At 38.4% G+C, this 18040-nt stretch overlaps 1 protein-coding gene and 1 pseudogene across 5 annotated transcripts in view; both read left to right on the top strand.

The window, feature by feature from the left end:
- The window catches only part of SETDB2 (SET domain bifurcated histone lysine methyltransferase 2), a 90154-nt gene that overhangs the window by 39958 nt on the left and 32156 nt on the right, over nt 1–18040 (top strand). For 3 of the 5 annotated variants that reach the window (XM_040448379.1, XM_040448378.1, XM_040448377.1), the window contains 9 exons: nt 3030–3146; nt 3887–4056; nt 6379–6595; nt 7099–7198; nt 8568–8661; nt 11181–11258; nt 11611–11951; nt 14428–14516; nt 15331–16590. In XM_040448379.1, coding sequence (XP_040304313.1) covers nt 3030–3146; nt 3887–4056; nt 6379–6595; nt 7099–7198; nt 8568–8661; nt 11181–11258; nt 11611–11951; nt 14428–14516; nt 15331–15448 — 1324 coding nt within the window. In that variant the 3' untranslated portion in view covers nt 15449–16590. Of the gene's footprint in view, nt 1–3029; nt 3147–3886; nt 4057–6378; nt 6596–7098; nt 7199–8567; nt 8662–11180; nt 11259–11610; nt 11952–14427; nt 14517–15330; nt 16591–18040 lie in introns of those variants that run through there. The other 2 variants (XM_040448380.1, XM_040448383.1) reach the window with 2 other exon arrangements.
- On the top strand, nt 13235–14405 carry LOC121012942 (small nuclear ribonucleoprotein G-like; annotated as a pseudogene).

The following is an 18040-nucleotide window of genomic DNA, read 5'->3' as shown; positions in this document are numbered from 1 at the left end:
TAGTTTGAATATATCATGCCCACTCCCTTCTGGCCTGCAAAGTTTATGCTGAAAAACAAGCTGATAGCTTTATGGGTTTGTCCTTAAATGTTACTAGTTGCTTCTCTTTTGCTGCTTTTAAAATTCTATCCTTATCTTTAATCTTTAACGTTTTAATTATTATGTATCATGGTGTGGACCTCTGTGGATTCATCTTGTTTGAAACTTTCTGTGCTTCCTGAACCTGGATGTCTGTTTCTTTCCTGGGTTAGGGAAATATTCAGCTATTATTTCTTCAAATAAGTTTTCTACCCCTTTATCTCTCTCTTCTACTTCCAGGACCCCTGTAGTGGAAATGTTTGCTCACTTGATATTGTCCAAGAGATCCCTTAACCTATCCTCATTTTTTTTTTAATTTGTGTTTTCTTTTTTTTTTTTTTTTTTTTTTCAACATTTATTTGTGTTTTCTTATTGTTCAGCTTGGGTACTCTATTACCCAATCTTTCAGATTGCTAATATGTTCTTCTGCATCCTTGAATCTGTTGATTCCCTCTAGTATATTTTTCATTTCAGTTATAGTCATCAACTCTGATTGGTTCTTTTTCATATTTTCTATCTTCTTTGTTGAAGTTTTCACTGAGTTCATCCAATCTTTTCTACAGTTTGGTAAATGTCTTCATGATCATTACTGTGAACTCTCTATCAAGCATATTGCTTATCTTCATTTCATTTAGCTTATTTTCTGAGGTTTTGTGTAGTTTTTTTGTTTGGAGCATATTCCTGTCTCCTCATTTTACTTGACTTTCTGTCTTTGTTTCTGTTGAATTAGGTGTAATTGTTAACTTCTCCTAAACAGGAAGTAATGATCTTCTGTGTGATTGTGTCTGTGGAGACTGTGTGCCTAAGTGACTTTGACTGGCTGGATCTGTGGCTCTTGTGGGCTGTGGGACAGAGGACTCCATGCTGACACTGTCCTGGTGGGATGCCTGGAGATGAAGTTGGTGTGGGATGGAGCAGTCCTAGGGCTCTCAGCATAGATTGCACATTGGCCAGACAACTGACGCTGAAGTGGACATTGTCTGGGATGGTCCCAGGGTTCTTCACAGAGAGGGTACCTTGGGAAAACAACTGAAGCTTAAATGGGTGTTAGGCCAAAGGTCCCATAGTTCTTTATTCAGGGGGCCCTGGCAGGGTGGCTAGGGCTGATTCAGGAAATGGGTCAGGAGGTCCTAGGATACTGTGTACCAGGGATATGCTAACATGTCATCTGAAGCCAGAGTAGTGTGAGCCTGGAGTCTTCCAGGGTACTTTGCACCTGTGTCACCTTGAAGAGATGTCTGCAGCTATAGTGAATGCTGACCAGAGGTATCTGGTGTGTGCTGCACTGGGGCCGCTTTAATTGGATGGCTAAGGCTGGTGTGGGGTAGGGTCCCAGGGCTCACCGCAGTGGTAGGTCCGCTAAGGTACCTGGACCCTTGTCCTGTCTGCACTGTCAGGGTGGAGGGGGAATATCACCTGTGGTGTTCACCAGCCTCTCTGACTCTGAGAGGGTTTCAGCAGCTTCCCTGCCATTTTGCATAGTTTTAGGGCTGAGTCTTTTATGTCCTAGTTGTTCTTTGAAAATGCAGCTTTTTTTCTGTGCTTCAAGGCGTCTGAGGCTTGGTATGGTGATAGTCCAATTAGGGCTCCCAGACTCTACTCTCATCTGTGCTATTAAGGTGCAGAGGAAACGTAAAATGGGGCACTTGCCAGCCCCTCTAACTCAGAGAGTTGCAGCAGCTCCCCTGCCAATCAACAGGGTTCTAAGGCCAGTTCCTTTGTATTCTAGTTGTCATTTCTTTTTTTCTGTGCCCCAGGGCAGATAAATCTGCTCACCAGTCCTTCCCCACTGCAGTTTACAGTGTCAGAGGTGGTGGGGGTTCCCTTCATTACAGTGTCTCTGTCTCTCTTGCCATTCTGTACATGGTCTATCTTTTGTTGTGAAGAAGCTGTTCAGTCAGCCTTCAGTTCTTCCCAAAGCATTGCTTTACAAATAGGTAGATCTGGTGTGTATATGGAGGAGGTCTTTCTACATTGCCATCTTGCAGGAGAGAAATCTATGGTTGTATGTTTTCTGCTTAGCAACATTATGAAAAGCAGATTGTAGTAGCCAGATGGCCAGCATCAATCTCCCCAATTGTTTTCATGTAATTGGAGGGAGAGAGAATTTAAGATGTCTGCAAAACTACCTATGCCCTTTCGCACATAAGTTTATCCATTGTAGGAGAGGGGAGCTAGGAGAATTTTCACAAACTAGCTTCTGCTGAATAGGAAATGAAAGGAATTCATTTAAAAAAACTAAAACTATGAGGCGCCTGGGTGGCTCAGTCAGTTAAGCGGTCGACTTCAGCTCAGGTCACGATCTCGCAGTCCGTGAGTTCGAGCCCCGCGTCGGGTTCTGTGCTGACAGCTCAGAGCCTGAAGCCTGTTTCAGATTCTGTGTCTCCCTCTCTCTGGTCCTCCCCCATTCATGCTCTGTCTCTCTCTGTCTCAAAAATAAATAAACGTTAAAAAAAAAAAAAACACTAAAACTCATATAGTTAAGTATGTATTTCATGAACAAATACAGGGATAGGGTAGTTTAGAATTATTTATATTATTTAGAATTATTTATAAATTCCTCTTAGTTTTTGTCTTTTAAAGAAATCTGTTTAGGGAAGAAGTCCAGCTGTCCATGAGCCAAATGACTATTCTAAATACAATTACATCCTTTACTGTCATTTACAGTTTTTAATGTTTATTTATTTTTTCAGAGAGAGAGATCACAAGCAGGGGAGGGGCAGAGAGAGAAGGAGACAGAATCCCAAGCAGGCTCTGCACTGTCAGCACAGAGCCCCATGTGGGGCTTGCTCATGAACCGTGATATCATGACCTGAGCTAAAACCAAGAGTTAGACACTCAACTGACTGAGCCACCACAGCACCCCTATCATTTACACTTTTAAGAAGACTCTCATTACTCAAGTTGGTGCTTTTTTATTCTAACTTCTCCATCCATTGCCTTCCTTTTAGAACAAAATGTGCATGTCTTCAGTTGACAGCAAGGAATGCCAAGACTTGCCCCTTGTCGAGTAATAAAATAACCACTGGATATAAATATAAAAGACTACAGAGACAAATACCTACTGGGTAAGATACCTTGAGGATTTGTTGCAGGGTGTTTGTATTTTTGAAGGTGGGTACTTTACTATTGTGATCTATAGTCTTATAGATATCATTAAATATTAATTTTTATACCACAAATCTATATATTAAGGAATAAAAAAACAAATTTATATATTGTTCTTGGAAATGGAAGTCAGAGAACACTCATGTACCACACAGAACATACTTAAATGTTTGCTTTGAGGTGGCTGTTCCCCTGTAGGGTTAGCCTGCTTTGGGCAGCCATTTCTTCATTAAGAAGTATAGTTTACAAAGCTCATTTAAAAATTGGGAGTTTTCAAACTTTCAAGAATCATGTTATTAAAAAATACATAGAAACAGAAAATCTTTCTTCCTAGACATTCCCTTCCCAGACATTTCTAGACAGTTTTTTAAAAGCTAACATTTATTATGTGCCAGACATTGCCTTAAGCACCTTGTAAATACCCATTAAATTATGAAACAGCCCTATAAGACAGGTACTATCATATATCCCCTCTTTTAAAAATGGAAAATTGAAGCACAGAGGTTAAATAACTCATCCAAGCCACACAGTTAGTATAGTAGATGGCTGGAGCTATGATGAGAATCCAGGCAGTCTAGCTTTAGGAGCCTTCACACTTAGTCTGCCTCCCTTGGTAATTATTGGTGAGGTAGCAGTATAAACTGCTTTTGCTTTTAATTTGGATATCTGATTGATTTTCTCTTGCATATTTTATTGACAGCATTTATGAATGCAGCCTGTTGTGCAAGTGTAATCGACAAATGTGTCAAAACCGAGTTGTGCAGCATGGACCTCAAGTGAGGCTACAGGTGTTCAAAACTGAAAAGAAGGGATGGGGAGTACGCTGCCTAGATGACATTGACAGAGGGACATTTGTTTGCATTTATTCAGGTAAAGCAAAGGTTAATTATTCAAATTATAGTAAGGTCCACATTTCTGAATCTCTTTTACTAGCCAGGGCCATTGAGATCTTATAGCAAGGACAGGAGCAACAATATATAGGAGGAGCATAAGAGAGGGGACAAGTAACTGGGAGATTGAGCACTGAAGGGATGACATGTTCTAGGAAACACTGGATGTTCCAGACAAGAAAGGCTCAGAGATAAAACTTGGGTTATTGTGTGAGGCTTTTTTTTTTTTTTTTTTTTTTTTGTCTCCATGATAGCTACAGATGCTTTGTGGTAAGGTTAGAAGTCTTTTTGAATAAGAAAACTAGGGGTGCCTGGGTTGCTCAGTCGGTTAAACATCTGACTCTTGGTTGGGGCTCAGGTCATGGTCCCGTAGTTTTGTGAGTTCGAGCCCCAGGTCAGTCTCTGAGCTGACAGCATGGAGCCTGCTTAGGATTCTCTTCTGTCTCCCTCTCTCTCTGCCCTTCCCCCACTCACACTGTCTGTCTCTCAAAATAAATAAATAAACTTTAAAAAAAAAGAAAACTACATGACTCGGGTGGGGGTGCCTGGGTGGCTCAGTCAGTTGAGCGTCCACCTCTTGATATTGGCTCAGGTTGTGATCTTGTGGTTGTGAGAACAAGCCTGCTTTGGGCTCTGAACTGACACTACAGAGCTTACTTGGGATTCTCTTTTTCCCTCTCTCTGCCCCTCTTCCATTCCCTCTCAAAATAAATAAACATTAAAAAAAAAAAAAAGAAAACTGTGTAACTGATTTGCTAAGGTAAAGATTATCAATCAAAGACTGTCTTGCTCAATGACTTGGGCTGTTAGAATGTAACAAGTTAAGTCTGTAATAAATACTTGCACAGGATGATTCAGGCAGTGACTTTAAGCAGCTCACTCCATTTCAGGGACTCGAGAGAGTTGCCCACACTCTGAGCAAAACTTCCCAACTGGTGTGTCATAGTTGTTCAGTTAATGATTTTTTTTTAATGTTTGTTTATTTTGGGGAGAGAGCGAGAGAGAGAGAGAGCAAGCAAGATTATGACCTGAGCCGAAGTCAGACACTTAACCAACTGAGCCACCCGGGCACGCCTGTGCAGTTACTGATTCTTTCTGGTCACAGCCACCAGGCCAGAAACACCAGTCTCCAGTAGTGTCAGCCATTTACCCCAGAGTATCAGGCAAAAATCCTCACTTCCTATGTGTACCATGAAATGAGAAAGTTATTCATAACTCTGGAGCCAGTCTAAAGGAAATGTCCTAGACTGAGTCTTGGCAGTAAGGCAGCAGGGACCAGAGCAGCCCTTCTCATCTGAAATTCCAGGTTCACGTCAGTGAGGGCAAGAATTATTATAATTCATAACAGTCACACTTGGATCCCTGTCACATACCACTTACAGACACACATCCTACACAATTTACCTACACATTTGTCTCTCATATTTCTCAAAATAACTCTGATGAAAGCTGCCTTATAAGGTGCTACATGGTGTCCAGGAAGTATCATTGGCTTTATCTGCATTACTAGAAAATGTACCTAAGGTATCTCTCTGATCCGGCTGCTAATTTTGACTTGGTAAGTATAATTTTGAGTCCCTTACAAGAAAATGCATAAACTTGAAGATTTTAATATTATACTAGAACTTAATATGAGAATAATAGGTGCATATCACCTCAGATTTAAATAGGTCACTTTATAAAAAGAATATACGTTTTAGCTGATACAGCATTTTTAACTAGACACAAAAGCTATACTCTTTTTCTTTAAATGTTTATTTTTGAGAGAGAGAGGAGGAGAGAGAGTGAGTGGGGGAGGGGCAGAGAAAAAAGGGGGACAGAGGATGCAAAGAGGGCTCTGTGGTGACAGCAGAGAACCCCATGTGGGCCTCAAACCCACTAACCATGAGCTCATGACTTGAGCCGAGATTGGATGCTTAACCAACTGAGCCACCCAGGTGCCCCATAAAAGCTGTAATCTTAAGACTGGAGTTCACCTCTCTAATTTTCTAGAATGCTTTCTGATCTATATTTTTGTTTTATATTATTGTAGCTAAATCTATTCTCTTTCATGTTATACCAGAACAGACAATGCTTTTTTTAGATGGCCAATGTTTTTTCATATCCTGGAAGATAAGAAATCTCTCACTGGTCTTTTGTTTATTATTTCTTACAAGAGTTTTCTAGGATTAGTTAATGTGTTTATTTTCATTCTAGAAATAAAGGATATTTCACAGGGTTCTTTAGTAATGGAGCAGAATAGAGATGCTCTTTTGTTGCTTAGCAATTATCTTTTGTCTCATTAAACCCTTTTTTCTTTTAGGAAGATTACTAAGCAGATCTAACACTGGGAAACCTGATCCTACTGATGAAAATGGAAAGGAAGAGAATATTATGAAAAATATGTTTTCAAAAAAGAGGAAAATAGAAGTTGCAGATTGTGAGGTAGAAGTTATCCCATTAGACCTGGAAACACATAGAAGTGCTGACACTGAGGAGTGTCCACCTACATTCCGTAATAATTTAAAAGAACCTGTTACGTAAGTAAAATCTTAGAAACCTAATCAGGATTGATCTGTATTATTGATCAAGCATGGTTCTCTTTGTGTCTTACTTTACCCTTACTCCTGTGTATCTCCTGTATATCAACTTGCTTCACATTTACAAGTTTAACACAGAGAAATCTAGAACACTTAGATTTTAAAATCTAGCCAACATACTTTTTTTCCTCAGTGTTCCATTTCTGGAGTTTTACCTTTAAAAAATTTATGACTTTAATCAGAGTCTTTATGGATGTCATAACTTTTGCAGTCCTTTGTATTTTCTATCAACTTATGCGCAAAGCTTTTCATGGATTCTTTTTTTTTAATGTACTTCAAATATGATTGACTTTAAAATATGTTTCTTTCTTTAGTGGGGGCTATCCGTAGATGTTATTAGATTAATTTCTAATGGATATTTATGTAACAGTGATATCTGTATTTCAAAGTCCAATAAAGAGAATTTTTAGTGATATATAGAATAACTTTTTTTTCCTTTTCAGAGAAACGAAATGTAACAATATTTCAAGAATTCACTGTCATTCAGTCATTAGAAGTCCTAAAGCCAAGACAGCCATTATTCAACACAATGGGAAAAAGATGGTAAAAACTGCAAAATGTAGATGGGGCCCATCTCATCTTTCTGTCTTTTACTTAGTTCCAATGTTTGTGTTATTTAATGTGTAGGATTTCTTTTATTATTTTGGAATGGGCGTACTCTTGAAATATTAAGACCGTGCTTTATTAGTGTCCTCCATGGTGGATTGGCATGTTCCCAACTTAGATACATAAGGAGAGGATTGGTCATGATCTGACAGTGTATTCCACTGAGACTGAGAGCTATCCAGTTCTGAGAATTTGTAGGAAAAGTTAAAGTGTTCCCGAGTTGATAGTGATACATAATAAGAAAAAAGATACAGTAGGCTTAGGAGATAAGGTTGTAAGATGTAAGAGAAAGAAGAGGCACAGCCTAATAAAAGAATCTTCCAGAAAGCACCATTTTACATGATAGCCTCTAAAGGTACACTTTTCAGTCTGTACTGAGAAGAATAATAACTAGTCAGAGACTATAACCTGAAAGCAAAGAAAGATACCAGAAAAAGAACAGGAAGACATAATGGTAGTTCATAGTAGGGCTTGTTGATGAAAAGTAAAAACTCCGCCCTAGGTGGTGTGCAGATATTTATCTTCTGCCCTAGTAATGTACAGTAAATACCTCCTCAGGATCACAAAATTATGAAAAAGTTGGGCCATCAGACCACATGGACCTGGGTTTGACCTCCAGCTCTGTTTCTTACTACCTGGGTGATCTCTCCAAGTCTACGTTCCTTTATTTGTAAAATGATCTTAGAGTTAAGAGGATTAAATGAGATAAACATCAGATACTTTGTGTAGCACAATGCCTGACACCCAAGTGCTCAATAAATGTTGACCCTTTAAGTAACTTGAATAATTAATAATGGTCAACATTTATTGAACAGTTAGTTCAATGCCAAGCATGGTGTTAAGTATATGCCCTTTTTAAAAGCTACCCTTACCATATGAAGTGATTGCAGTGTCTACAACTCATAAAGATAGGCAACTCCCTTAACCTTCTCTTTGAAATAAAAACTAGCCAAAGTGTGTTTTGTCTTTGCACATCTTACGGTTGAAGCCAAATATGGTATCAGAATTGACGGATATAGATGGATGTATTAGAATTTTATTTTAAATTTTAATGCCTAAAGAATGTCTTGACAGTCTTGATAAAGTCTTTATAGCTGTGGTTTACTAAAGTGCCTAGAAGCAGAACACGGCCAAAAGGGCGCCATCACTCCAGAGATTTCTTATGATATCAGCTCTGAGGCTTTCAAAACTAATCTGGTAGCTACAGCCTATGAAGATTGACACTTGATGAAAGTGGGCTAACTGCTAAATTAAATTCTTTTTCCTGAGCTAGAAAGTAAAGACATCTTCCCTGTTCTCTTTTAAGGAATTTACTTCCTCAGAGTCTGTCACCTCAGAAGATAATGATGGATTTAAACTGACCCAAGTACATCTGAACTCCAAAGCCAAGGAGATGAAAAGTAGGCTTTGTTTCACTCTGTGATTGCCTGCCTCTTCTGCTGTTTTGTCTGTCCTGCTCAATACCTGTGGCTCATTTTCTCAGACTTAAACAGCTGCATTCATTATATAAGTTACTTCTTGTCTATATCAGAGGTTGGCAAACTACAGTTTGTGGACCAAATCTGGCCCACCATCTGTTTATGTATGGCCCATGAGCTATGATAATTTTTACATTTTTAAATATCTGGAAAAAAATGAGAAGAGGAATAATACTTTTTGACACTCAAAAATTATATGGAATTACAATTTTGGAGTCCATAAAGACTTCTGTTGGAGCATAGCCACACTCATTAATTTATATATTGTCTCTGATGATTTATGTCAGCATTGCTGAATAGTCAGGACAGAGACCATATGGTCCACAAAGCCTAAAATACTTGCTCTCTGTCCCCTTGCAGAAGAAGTTTGCCAACCTCTAGTCTATATGCCAATAGTGATCTGGGGCATGGCAGGAAGGAGTGGGGTAGAGACAACTCTGAGTTACGTAGTCCACAGTGTTATCTTTGGTTTTGGAAGCATTGTCCAAAGCTGACATTTCCTAACTCTTTAACAATAAAGATACATCATTCTACAGTACTCCACCCAACACTGCTGCAGAGATGCTCAGCAAAAAGCAAAAATACTGCTATTCTGAGTGCTTGTCTTTGAATGTTACCATTCTTGCCGGATTTCATGTTACAACTTGACAGACCTGGATTTTGGTACTTTTGCATTTCACTATCTCCCTCACAGAGGGATATTGCTGAAAGATGACCCTTTTTATTTTTTTTATTTTTATTTTTTTTAAATTTTTTTTTCAACGTTTATTTATTTATTTTTGGGACAGAGAGAGACAGAGCATGAACGGGGGAGGGGCAGAGAGAGAGGGAGACACAGAATCGGAAACAGGCTCCAGGCTCTGAGCCATCAGCCCAGAGCCTGACGCGGGGCTCGAACTCACGGACCGCGAGATCGTGACCTGGCTGAAGTCGGACGCTTAACCGACTGCGCCACCCAGGCGCCCCAAGATGACCCTTTTTAAATAACCAGCCATTGCCTCTTCTCTCTTTGAGCTTCCTTGCATCTGTATCCCCAACTCCTAACCTGGTCTTAAAGGATGGAGATTGGGAGTAGGGAGCGAGGCAGCTGCTTGACAGAAAAGGTCTATTACAAAGGATATTTATGTATTATAATTATTCTATAATTGTAGGGGAGGAAAATCTCTTCTACCCATTTTAGGTTAGCTGCGTGAGGCCTTGTAAATTAGATTGACAAGAGAAAAGCAAGCAGAAATTTATTGCCATGTATCACTATTACCGTGGGTATCATACATATAACACCTGGGAGTACTTAGAGATGAGTAATAAAGAAGTAGCTTAGAACTGTGGCTTATCTAGCATCTTAGCCAAAGAACAGTAAATTTTTAGGGGCACCTGGGTGGTTCAGTCAAGCGTCCGACTCATGATTTCTGCTGAGGTCATGATCTACCTCATGGTCGTGAGACCGAGCCCCACATTGGGCTCCACGCTGGGCATGGAACCTGCTGAAGATTCTCTCTCTCTGCCCCTCCCTTGGTTGTGTTCTCTCTCTCTCTCTCTCTCTCTCAAAAAACAACAGCAATAAATTTTTAGAAGGGTGACAGGACAAATGAAAAGGACCTTGAGTCTCTAGTGGCAGCAAGTTGTGGGAAGGTAAATATGTGAGAAACCAATAGTGGATAAAGGCTAGTTACTAAAGTTTGTTACGTAGATTCCACTGGTTTGGTTTCCAGGCTGATGAAAGTGTAAAGTTGTCTCTTGTCACTAACTTTTGTCCTTCCTAGTAGGAGGAGGGACTCCTTTGTAAATTTATGTACTGCTTTTAAACAGATAAGGGGAGGGAAATGAGCTTTTCCTGCATATGCTGCTTAATCGCTGTTAGTCTAAAATAATCTTATGTCAAAGAAGCATATTTTGGGATGACATAGTCTGGTTTCCTTCACCATTTCATGCCTGTGAGCCATAATGAATACTACTGCTTTGGTTCTTTTGTTATTTTCATTGATTGCTATAGTGTTAATATATAGCAGGCACTATAAAAATCATTTATGTACTATTATGGTTCACATGGAACCTATGATTAAAATAGGAGAACATGTAGGAACAGCAGCCAGTAACAGTAATGATTAAATCAAAACCATTAAAAGAAACAATTTGTGCCACTGAGTTAGGTGACACAGTAACTTTTAAAGAATAAATGATTTTACTTATTCTGTTTGACAAGGATTCATACTTTTGAATATTCTAAAAAAATATTTCCATTATTGGATAAAAAATGATTAAGGCAGCGTATCTTACTCTAAGGTATTATTGCTTAAAAATTTGTAACTATTGAGTGGTCATGTAGCAGAACTACCAAACACTAATGTGTACACAACCCCCAGCAATATAGTTATTGCTCTTGGGACTTGTAGAGGGTAATGCCAGCAGGTCTTCTCAGGCTTTTCATTGTTGTCCTACAGGCCTAGAGCACTCCCTAAACACCCACTGTTACAGGTGTTTAGAATATATGGAAACGGAGATTCTAGAGTTGAAGAGAGGTAAGTCAGTTTATGAGTAGTAGAGATTAAATACAGTAATAGTAACAGGAGGCAAGCAGTACATTCATAAAAAGGTAGTATAAAGAAGGCAGACTTGGAGCTAGACATTTCTCAAATATTTGAGACAGTTCTTGGTTTCTTACCCCACTTCTCATTGTTATTGCCAGTCAGGTGAATCTCTTACCCTCTCAGAGGCTCAACGTTTCATTTGTAAAATTGGAGTCCTATCTATTTCATACATTGTAAAAATTAGAGATAATTAAAGCAGCCAGCATTTAATTAGTATGTTAATCTCAGGACTGTTGCTTAACCAAGTATATTTGCTGACACTTCCTTCTAAAATGTTTCTTAGAGGATTCAAGCTCTTACCAAGTTAAAGACACTGAAAACAGTCTGCTGATTGAATCAGATGTGATAGATATAACCAAATGTAGAGAAGAAATACCATCAGGGGAAAGATGTAACCAAGCAACCCCACTGGATAATCAGAATATTATAAAGGAATTCAAGTCTCAAATACAAAAGCCCCAAGGGGAAAGATCTCCAGCATTTCAAAACCAGCGGGTCTTGTGTGATAAAGAGTTCCCAAGCGAAACCAAGAACACTTCACCTGATTCTCTAAAGAAGTTCAATAAAGGGAATGTGTTTTTATTGGATGCCACAAAAGAAGGAAATGTGGGTCGCTTCCTTAATGTGAGTATATGGGCTGATCACATTTCTTTTCCATGCTTTTTTGAATGGTTTGAAATTTATGTGCAGTCATATGTAATTGACCTGCCATCAAAAGAGAATAAGATTCTGAAGTCAGAAAATCTTTTTTCTTTTTCAAGTTTTTATTTAAATTCCAATTAACATACGGTGCAATATTAGTCTCAAGTGTAGAATTTAGTGATTCATCACTGACATACAACACCCAGTACTCATCACAGGTGCCCTCCTTAATACTCAGCACCTGTCTGACCTGCAGGCCCAACCCAGCCTCCCCCACCCTCCCATCTGCTCCCCCCCTCCCCCGCCCAACCTAAAGTCAGCAAATCTTTAAAAACAAACAGCTTTTGGGGCGCCTGGGTGGCTCAGTCTGTTTAGCCTCCTACTTTAGCTCAGGTCATGATTTCACGACTCATGAGTTCAAACCCTGCATCAGGCTCTGTGCTGACAGCTCAGAGCCTGGAGCCTGTTTGGATGCTGTGTCTTCCTCTCTTTCTGCCCCTCCCCCACTCATGCTCTGTTTGTTTCTCTCTCTCTCTCTCTCTCTCTCTCTCTCTCTCTCTCAAAAATAAATAAACATTAAAAAAAATAGCCTTTTCCTTGCTAGGTGATCTGTTTATTTGGCTTCTTTTTCACCTAGTTCGGAGGATACTTGGTTAACAAAGAACAGAATCCTTTCTTCTCTTCCTCTGTCCCCAACTGCTGTTCTTTATTCCACTTTGACTACTTCTCTACTGTTGCCAAACATGTCAGATGCCATTAAACATAACTAAGGGGCCATTAAAGAAGGATCCCCAATAAAGAACTGTCATGGCTTTATTTCCTGTCAGCTGTGTTGAAAGTGGCTGCACCAGAACCATATAGTTGGTTTTACCTCTCCCAATTAGCACACCACCTGAGTTTTGGAAAAACTCTCTTGTTGTGGAAAAATAGAATTAATCTGTCTTCCTCTCCTCCCCTCCCCTCCCCTCTCCTCTTTTTCTTCCCTCTTTCCTTCCTTCCTTTTTTTTTTAATATAGAAAATACATTTGTGGGGCACCTGGGTGGCTCAGTCAGTTGAGCATCTGACTCTTGATTTCATCTCATGGTCATGAGATTGAGCCCAATGTTGGGCTCAGTGCAGAGTACAAAGCCTGCTTGGGATGCTCTCTCTCTGCCCTTACCCTGCTTGTGCATGTTTGCTCTCTGTCTCTCTAAGTAAATAAATAAATAAACTTTAAAAAAAAAAAAAAAAGAAAATACATTCGTGATTTTAAAATGGTAATAAAATTAAAGCAAATATATCAATAAATAAAAAGCCATACAGAATACATACATACAGCCAAACAGAATTCTGTTTCAGGGTAACTCTGAGCCTGTATGTATGCACGATGAGTAAAGCTTACTGGCACAACTGAAAAAATGTGGACAGGAAGTTATCATTGGAATTGAATGGTGGCAGACATATTCAAGGAAAATTGCTGGGATTTGGTCTTTTTGTGAATCTGGGAATAGATGAATATATGGAGATGGGAGCTAGTGGGCAATAGAACAATATTGGAATGGTGGTAATCAAAGAAAATAATATCATGTTAGAAGCCTTGAACAAGGATAACTAATGGTTGTATTCAGCAGAGATGTCAGTTGCTTACATATGTTCCCTTTCTAGAAGGTCTGTTTGATGATCATGTAAAACTCAGGTCACATACATTCTTCGTATTAACCTTTTTTGTCCTGTTAAAAAAAAATACCCTAAAAAATAACTATGCCTCCATTCATTTAACCTTGTCCCTACTCTACCCTCTATATGTAAAATCATTTTTATTACTTTCTTATGTATTCTTATAGTGTTTTTTTATGGAAATACAAGTAAATATAAATATTCTTATTTTCCCCCTTTCTCACATAACAGCATATTCACTGTCCTATGCCTTGTTTTTTTAATTAACAATATACTCTGGAGACCTTTCCATATCAGTACACTGAGCTTCTCTTTCTTTTTGTTTGTTTTTGTTTATAGCTGCATAGGATTCCATTGTATGGATATACCAGAGTTTATTTTGTAACCAATCCTCTTTAGATAAGACATTTGGGTTTCTAAACTTTTAGAAACAATGCTCAGTGAATAATCTTACACATAGATACATGTACAGATGTGCCTGTAGAATACACTCCCAGATAGGGGATTGCTGAATCAAAGGATAAATGCATTTATAATATTGACAAAATTGACAAATTATCTTCTATAGAAGTTTGTACCATTTTGCATTTCTACCAGCAGGATAAGAATGTCAGAACAGAGCTTTTCTGATTGGGTTCCTAATATTAACAAAATTACAGTCTCTGGTATTATGCATATTAGCAAAAGTAAAGAAATGAAAATAGGTGAGATGTGCTAGAAACAGAATGATATTCTAATGCTTCAAAAACGAGGTATCAAACTCTTTATCTAACCTCTGTGTTTATTTATTTATTTTAACAGCATAGTTGTTGCCCAAATCTTTTGGTACAGAATGTTTTTGTAGAAACACGTGACAGGAATTTTCCATTGGTGGCATTCTTCACCAACAGGTTTGAAACTTCTTTTATGTGATTTAATTTTGAAATTGTAAAAAATAATAGGAAAATATAAAAGAAAATATGTGCTTACAGCCCCTAATATCTGGTACCCTAGAATATTCATTTATCCCAAACTGTTCCTAGTCAATAAAATTTTAAACAGCTAAAATTTCAGTTCTTATTTCCTTTGAAAATTAATGCCTGAAAGGGCTGACAATGGCAGGTCTTGTCCAGCTCAATTCAGGGAATAAGTGATATAGAATATCTTTAACTAGTTCTTTAAGTCAGAACTACCCCCCAACTATCACACCACAGGCCTTGTACCACAGACCTCCTCATGTCACTAGGTTCCACTGTTTGTAAAACACTTCCTTTCTTGGGATATTGACAAGTTTCTTCTTACTTAGGATTTTAGTAGATTTGAAATAAAACTCGAATGATTAGGATGCCTTGGTGGCTCAGTCAGTTAAGTGTCTGACTTCGGCTCAGGTCATGATCTCACGGCTTATGAGTTTGACCCCCTCATCAGGTTTTGCCCTCACAGTGTAGAGCCTGCTTGCGATTCTCTCTCTCCCTCTCTCTCTCTCTCTGCCCCTCCCTGATTCACGCGCACGCACTCTCACACACTCTCTCAATAAATAAATAAACTTTTAAAAAATCTTAAAAAAAAACTCAAATGATTATTCTTAATAAAAGAGCATTCCTAACTGGTGGATGGTGGTTGAAGATTTTTAATAATGTTACTAAGAAATTGATATAATAAATTTGGTTCATTTGGTAGTTACTCAAGAGTAATTTGTTTACTTTTTTCATTTCTACTTTCTAGGTATGTGAAAGCAAGAACAGAACTAACATGGGATTATGGGTATGAAGCTGGGACTGTGCCTGAGAAAGAAATCCTCTGCCAGTGTGGGGTTAATAAATGTAGAAAGAAAATATTATAAATTTGTAGCTAATGCCTATTGAAGAAATTAGCTTATCACGCTGCAATTAGAGCCATGCAAGAAACTTTCAGTCATCAGTGGAATTAACTTAGGTTGTGATCCATCAAGAGAATTCCTCTCAGTTTACCCTTGTCAGGGAATTCATTTGTGTGGCTTAAAATGCTAGAAACAAAATAAGGACATTTTCATACACATAGGCTATCTCTTTATTCTTTCTGCTGTTCAACTTTACGTGAGTGGGATGGAAGTGTATATTTTATATGAAATACCATTATACAGTTTGTAACTTATTTGTAAATTACATATTAAGAGAAACAAATGTCACAATAGAATTCAGTTGATCGTATTTACTTTTGTGATTATTATCTTTGAGTTTATGCCCCCAAAAGGCCAAATTTCACATCGTTACTTACAAAATTTGTTTAATTCTTGGCAAATAATTTATCATTATAAGCCATAAGGTGGGCAACAGAGCCTGAGGAATATGTAAGAACTAACTTTATACATATCACTTCCAATATTTTAACACTAGTTGGAGAAGCTCTGTCTGGCTCCTTGCAACTCTGCCCCATCAAACCATTTGAGTGCTAAGATGGAGAAGCTCTCCTATGGGGAAGGTTTTGGCAAACTTTGAGAGGAAACTTCTTTTCCATAGGTTCTCTGTACTTCTCCAGTACACAGACAAGAAACAAAGGGAATAGAAACCTGGAGGAATTGGAATATTTTTGTTCTAAGTAGAGGAGAGCCATAAGAAAAACAAAACTTAGAAACTAGCAAAACTTAGAAAACTAGTGTCTTTCTTAAGCCAGAAGGGAGTGTGCTGGGCAAGAATTTCACTTAAAAAAAAACCAACAGCAACAACAAAACAAGGCAGTTCTACTCAATTGTAAAGTCTGGAACAGCTGCTTAAATTCTCCTGTGTATGATGTGCAAATTGTTTTTGTTGAGAAAAAGGGAGTTACTCTGTTATGGGTTACCCAGCCCTTATCATGGAGCAGAAAGAGGACTGGGAATCTCCAAGAGTCAAAACTAATTTTACCCATAACAGAGGTGTACATTTGACTGCCAGGAGCTTCTCCCTTGGAACCAGAACAGGAATACCAGCTCAAAAAGTAGTAATTAAAAGTAGTTCTGGCTTTTGAGAGGTTTTATGTCTTTTTTTGTTTTCTTTTGTACTTGATTCTGGGTTTAGTTTGGTTACTGTTCAAATAAAAACCTATTTGAAGTTTGGGGCACCTAGTGGATCAGTCCATTAAGCATCTGACTTCAGCTCAGATCATGATCTCATGCTTAGTAAGTTTGCATTGGGCTCTGTGCTATGAGCCTGTCTCTGTCTCTCTCTCTGCCCCTTCCCAGTTTGCAGTGCTCTCGTGCTCTCTCTCTCTCTCTCTCTCTCTCTCACTCAAAAATAAACATTAAAAAAAAAAAAACCCCGTTCGGGGCACCTGGGTGGCTCAGTCGGGTGAGCGTACGACTTCAGCTCAGGTCATGATCTCACAGCTTGAGTTCGAGCCCCACATAGGGCTCTGTGCTGACAACTCAGAGCCTGGAGCCTGCTTCAGATTCTGTGTCTCCTTCTCTCTCTGTACCTCCCCCACTCGCTTGCTCTCTCGCTCTCTCTCAAAAGTAAATAAACATTAAAAAAAAATGAAAAAAAAAAAAAACCTGTTCAAAGTTTGGACCCAATTTAATTTCTTAAAAATATTAAACTAGATGAAAATTTAACTTGAAATTGTTTTATGGAGTGAGAAACCTAGGAACTAGGAAGAGGAGCAAAAGTTACAAGCCAACAAACAGCCTCCAGACAGATGAGGAAAGTTAAGTCCATTTATTCACAGTAAAGATGTTTTAGGTAGTACACTGAAAGTGAAGATACTTAATCAGTATGGGAAATACTTTTGTGCAGAAATCCTAACATCTTGATCTGCTTCACAGCTCTCATCTTCCATCAGTGTCTTAGAGATTCTCTTTGTCTATGTCAGATCTCTATCCAGTTAAATTCCATTATTTCCCTTTTCCTTGGTTTATTCCCACATATCGGTGAAGGACATATTCTTCCTAGTTGTTTTTGAAAAGGAAAATCGAGAGGTAAATATTTTGAGACCGTGCATGTTTGATTATGTTATTTTTACCTGTATACTTGATTGCTATTTTATCAGGGTATAGAATTCTTGAGTAGCCTCCATACACAATATTGAAGGCATCTGCTAGCTTCCAGTGCTGCTGCTATGAAGTCTTAAAATGGTCTCCTTTCTGGCTTCCAGGATGACAACTGAAGTCAGATGTCATTCTGTTCCTTTTTTTTTATATATATGACCAGTTTTAATCTCTCTTGAAATTGATAGAATTATCTTTGTCCCAGTGTTCCTTTCTGGTGAAGTCCATTTTCATCTTTCATCCTGGGTGCTTGGTGGGATCTTACAATCTGAAAACTTTGTCCTTCAGTTCAGGGAAATCATCTTGAACCATTTCTTTAATGATTCCTAATCTGTTCTTTATTTCTAGAATTCTTCTTATTCAGATGTTAGACCTCCAGGATTGACTCTCTTCTAATTTTCTTTTCTCTTTTTAAGAGTTTCATTTTTTTTTTTT

The sequence above is a fragment of the Herpailurus yagouaroundi genome, unplaced genomic scaffold (assembly GCF_014898765.1).
Source record: "Herpailurus yagouaroundi ecotype Mexico unplaced genomic scaffold, PumYag 197, whole genome shotgun sequence".
Lineage (NCBI taxonomy): Eukaryota > Metazoa > Chordata > Mammalia > Carnivora > Felidae > Herpailurus > Herpailurus yagouaroundi.
This window is presented reverse-complemented; position numbering and strand designations above follow the sequence as displayed.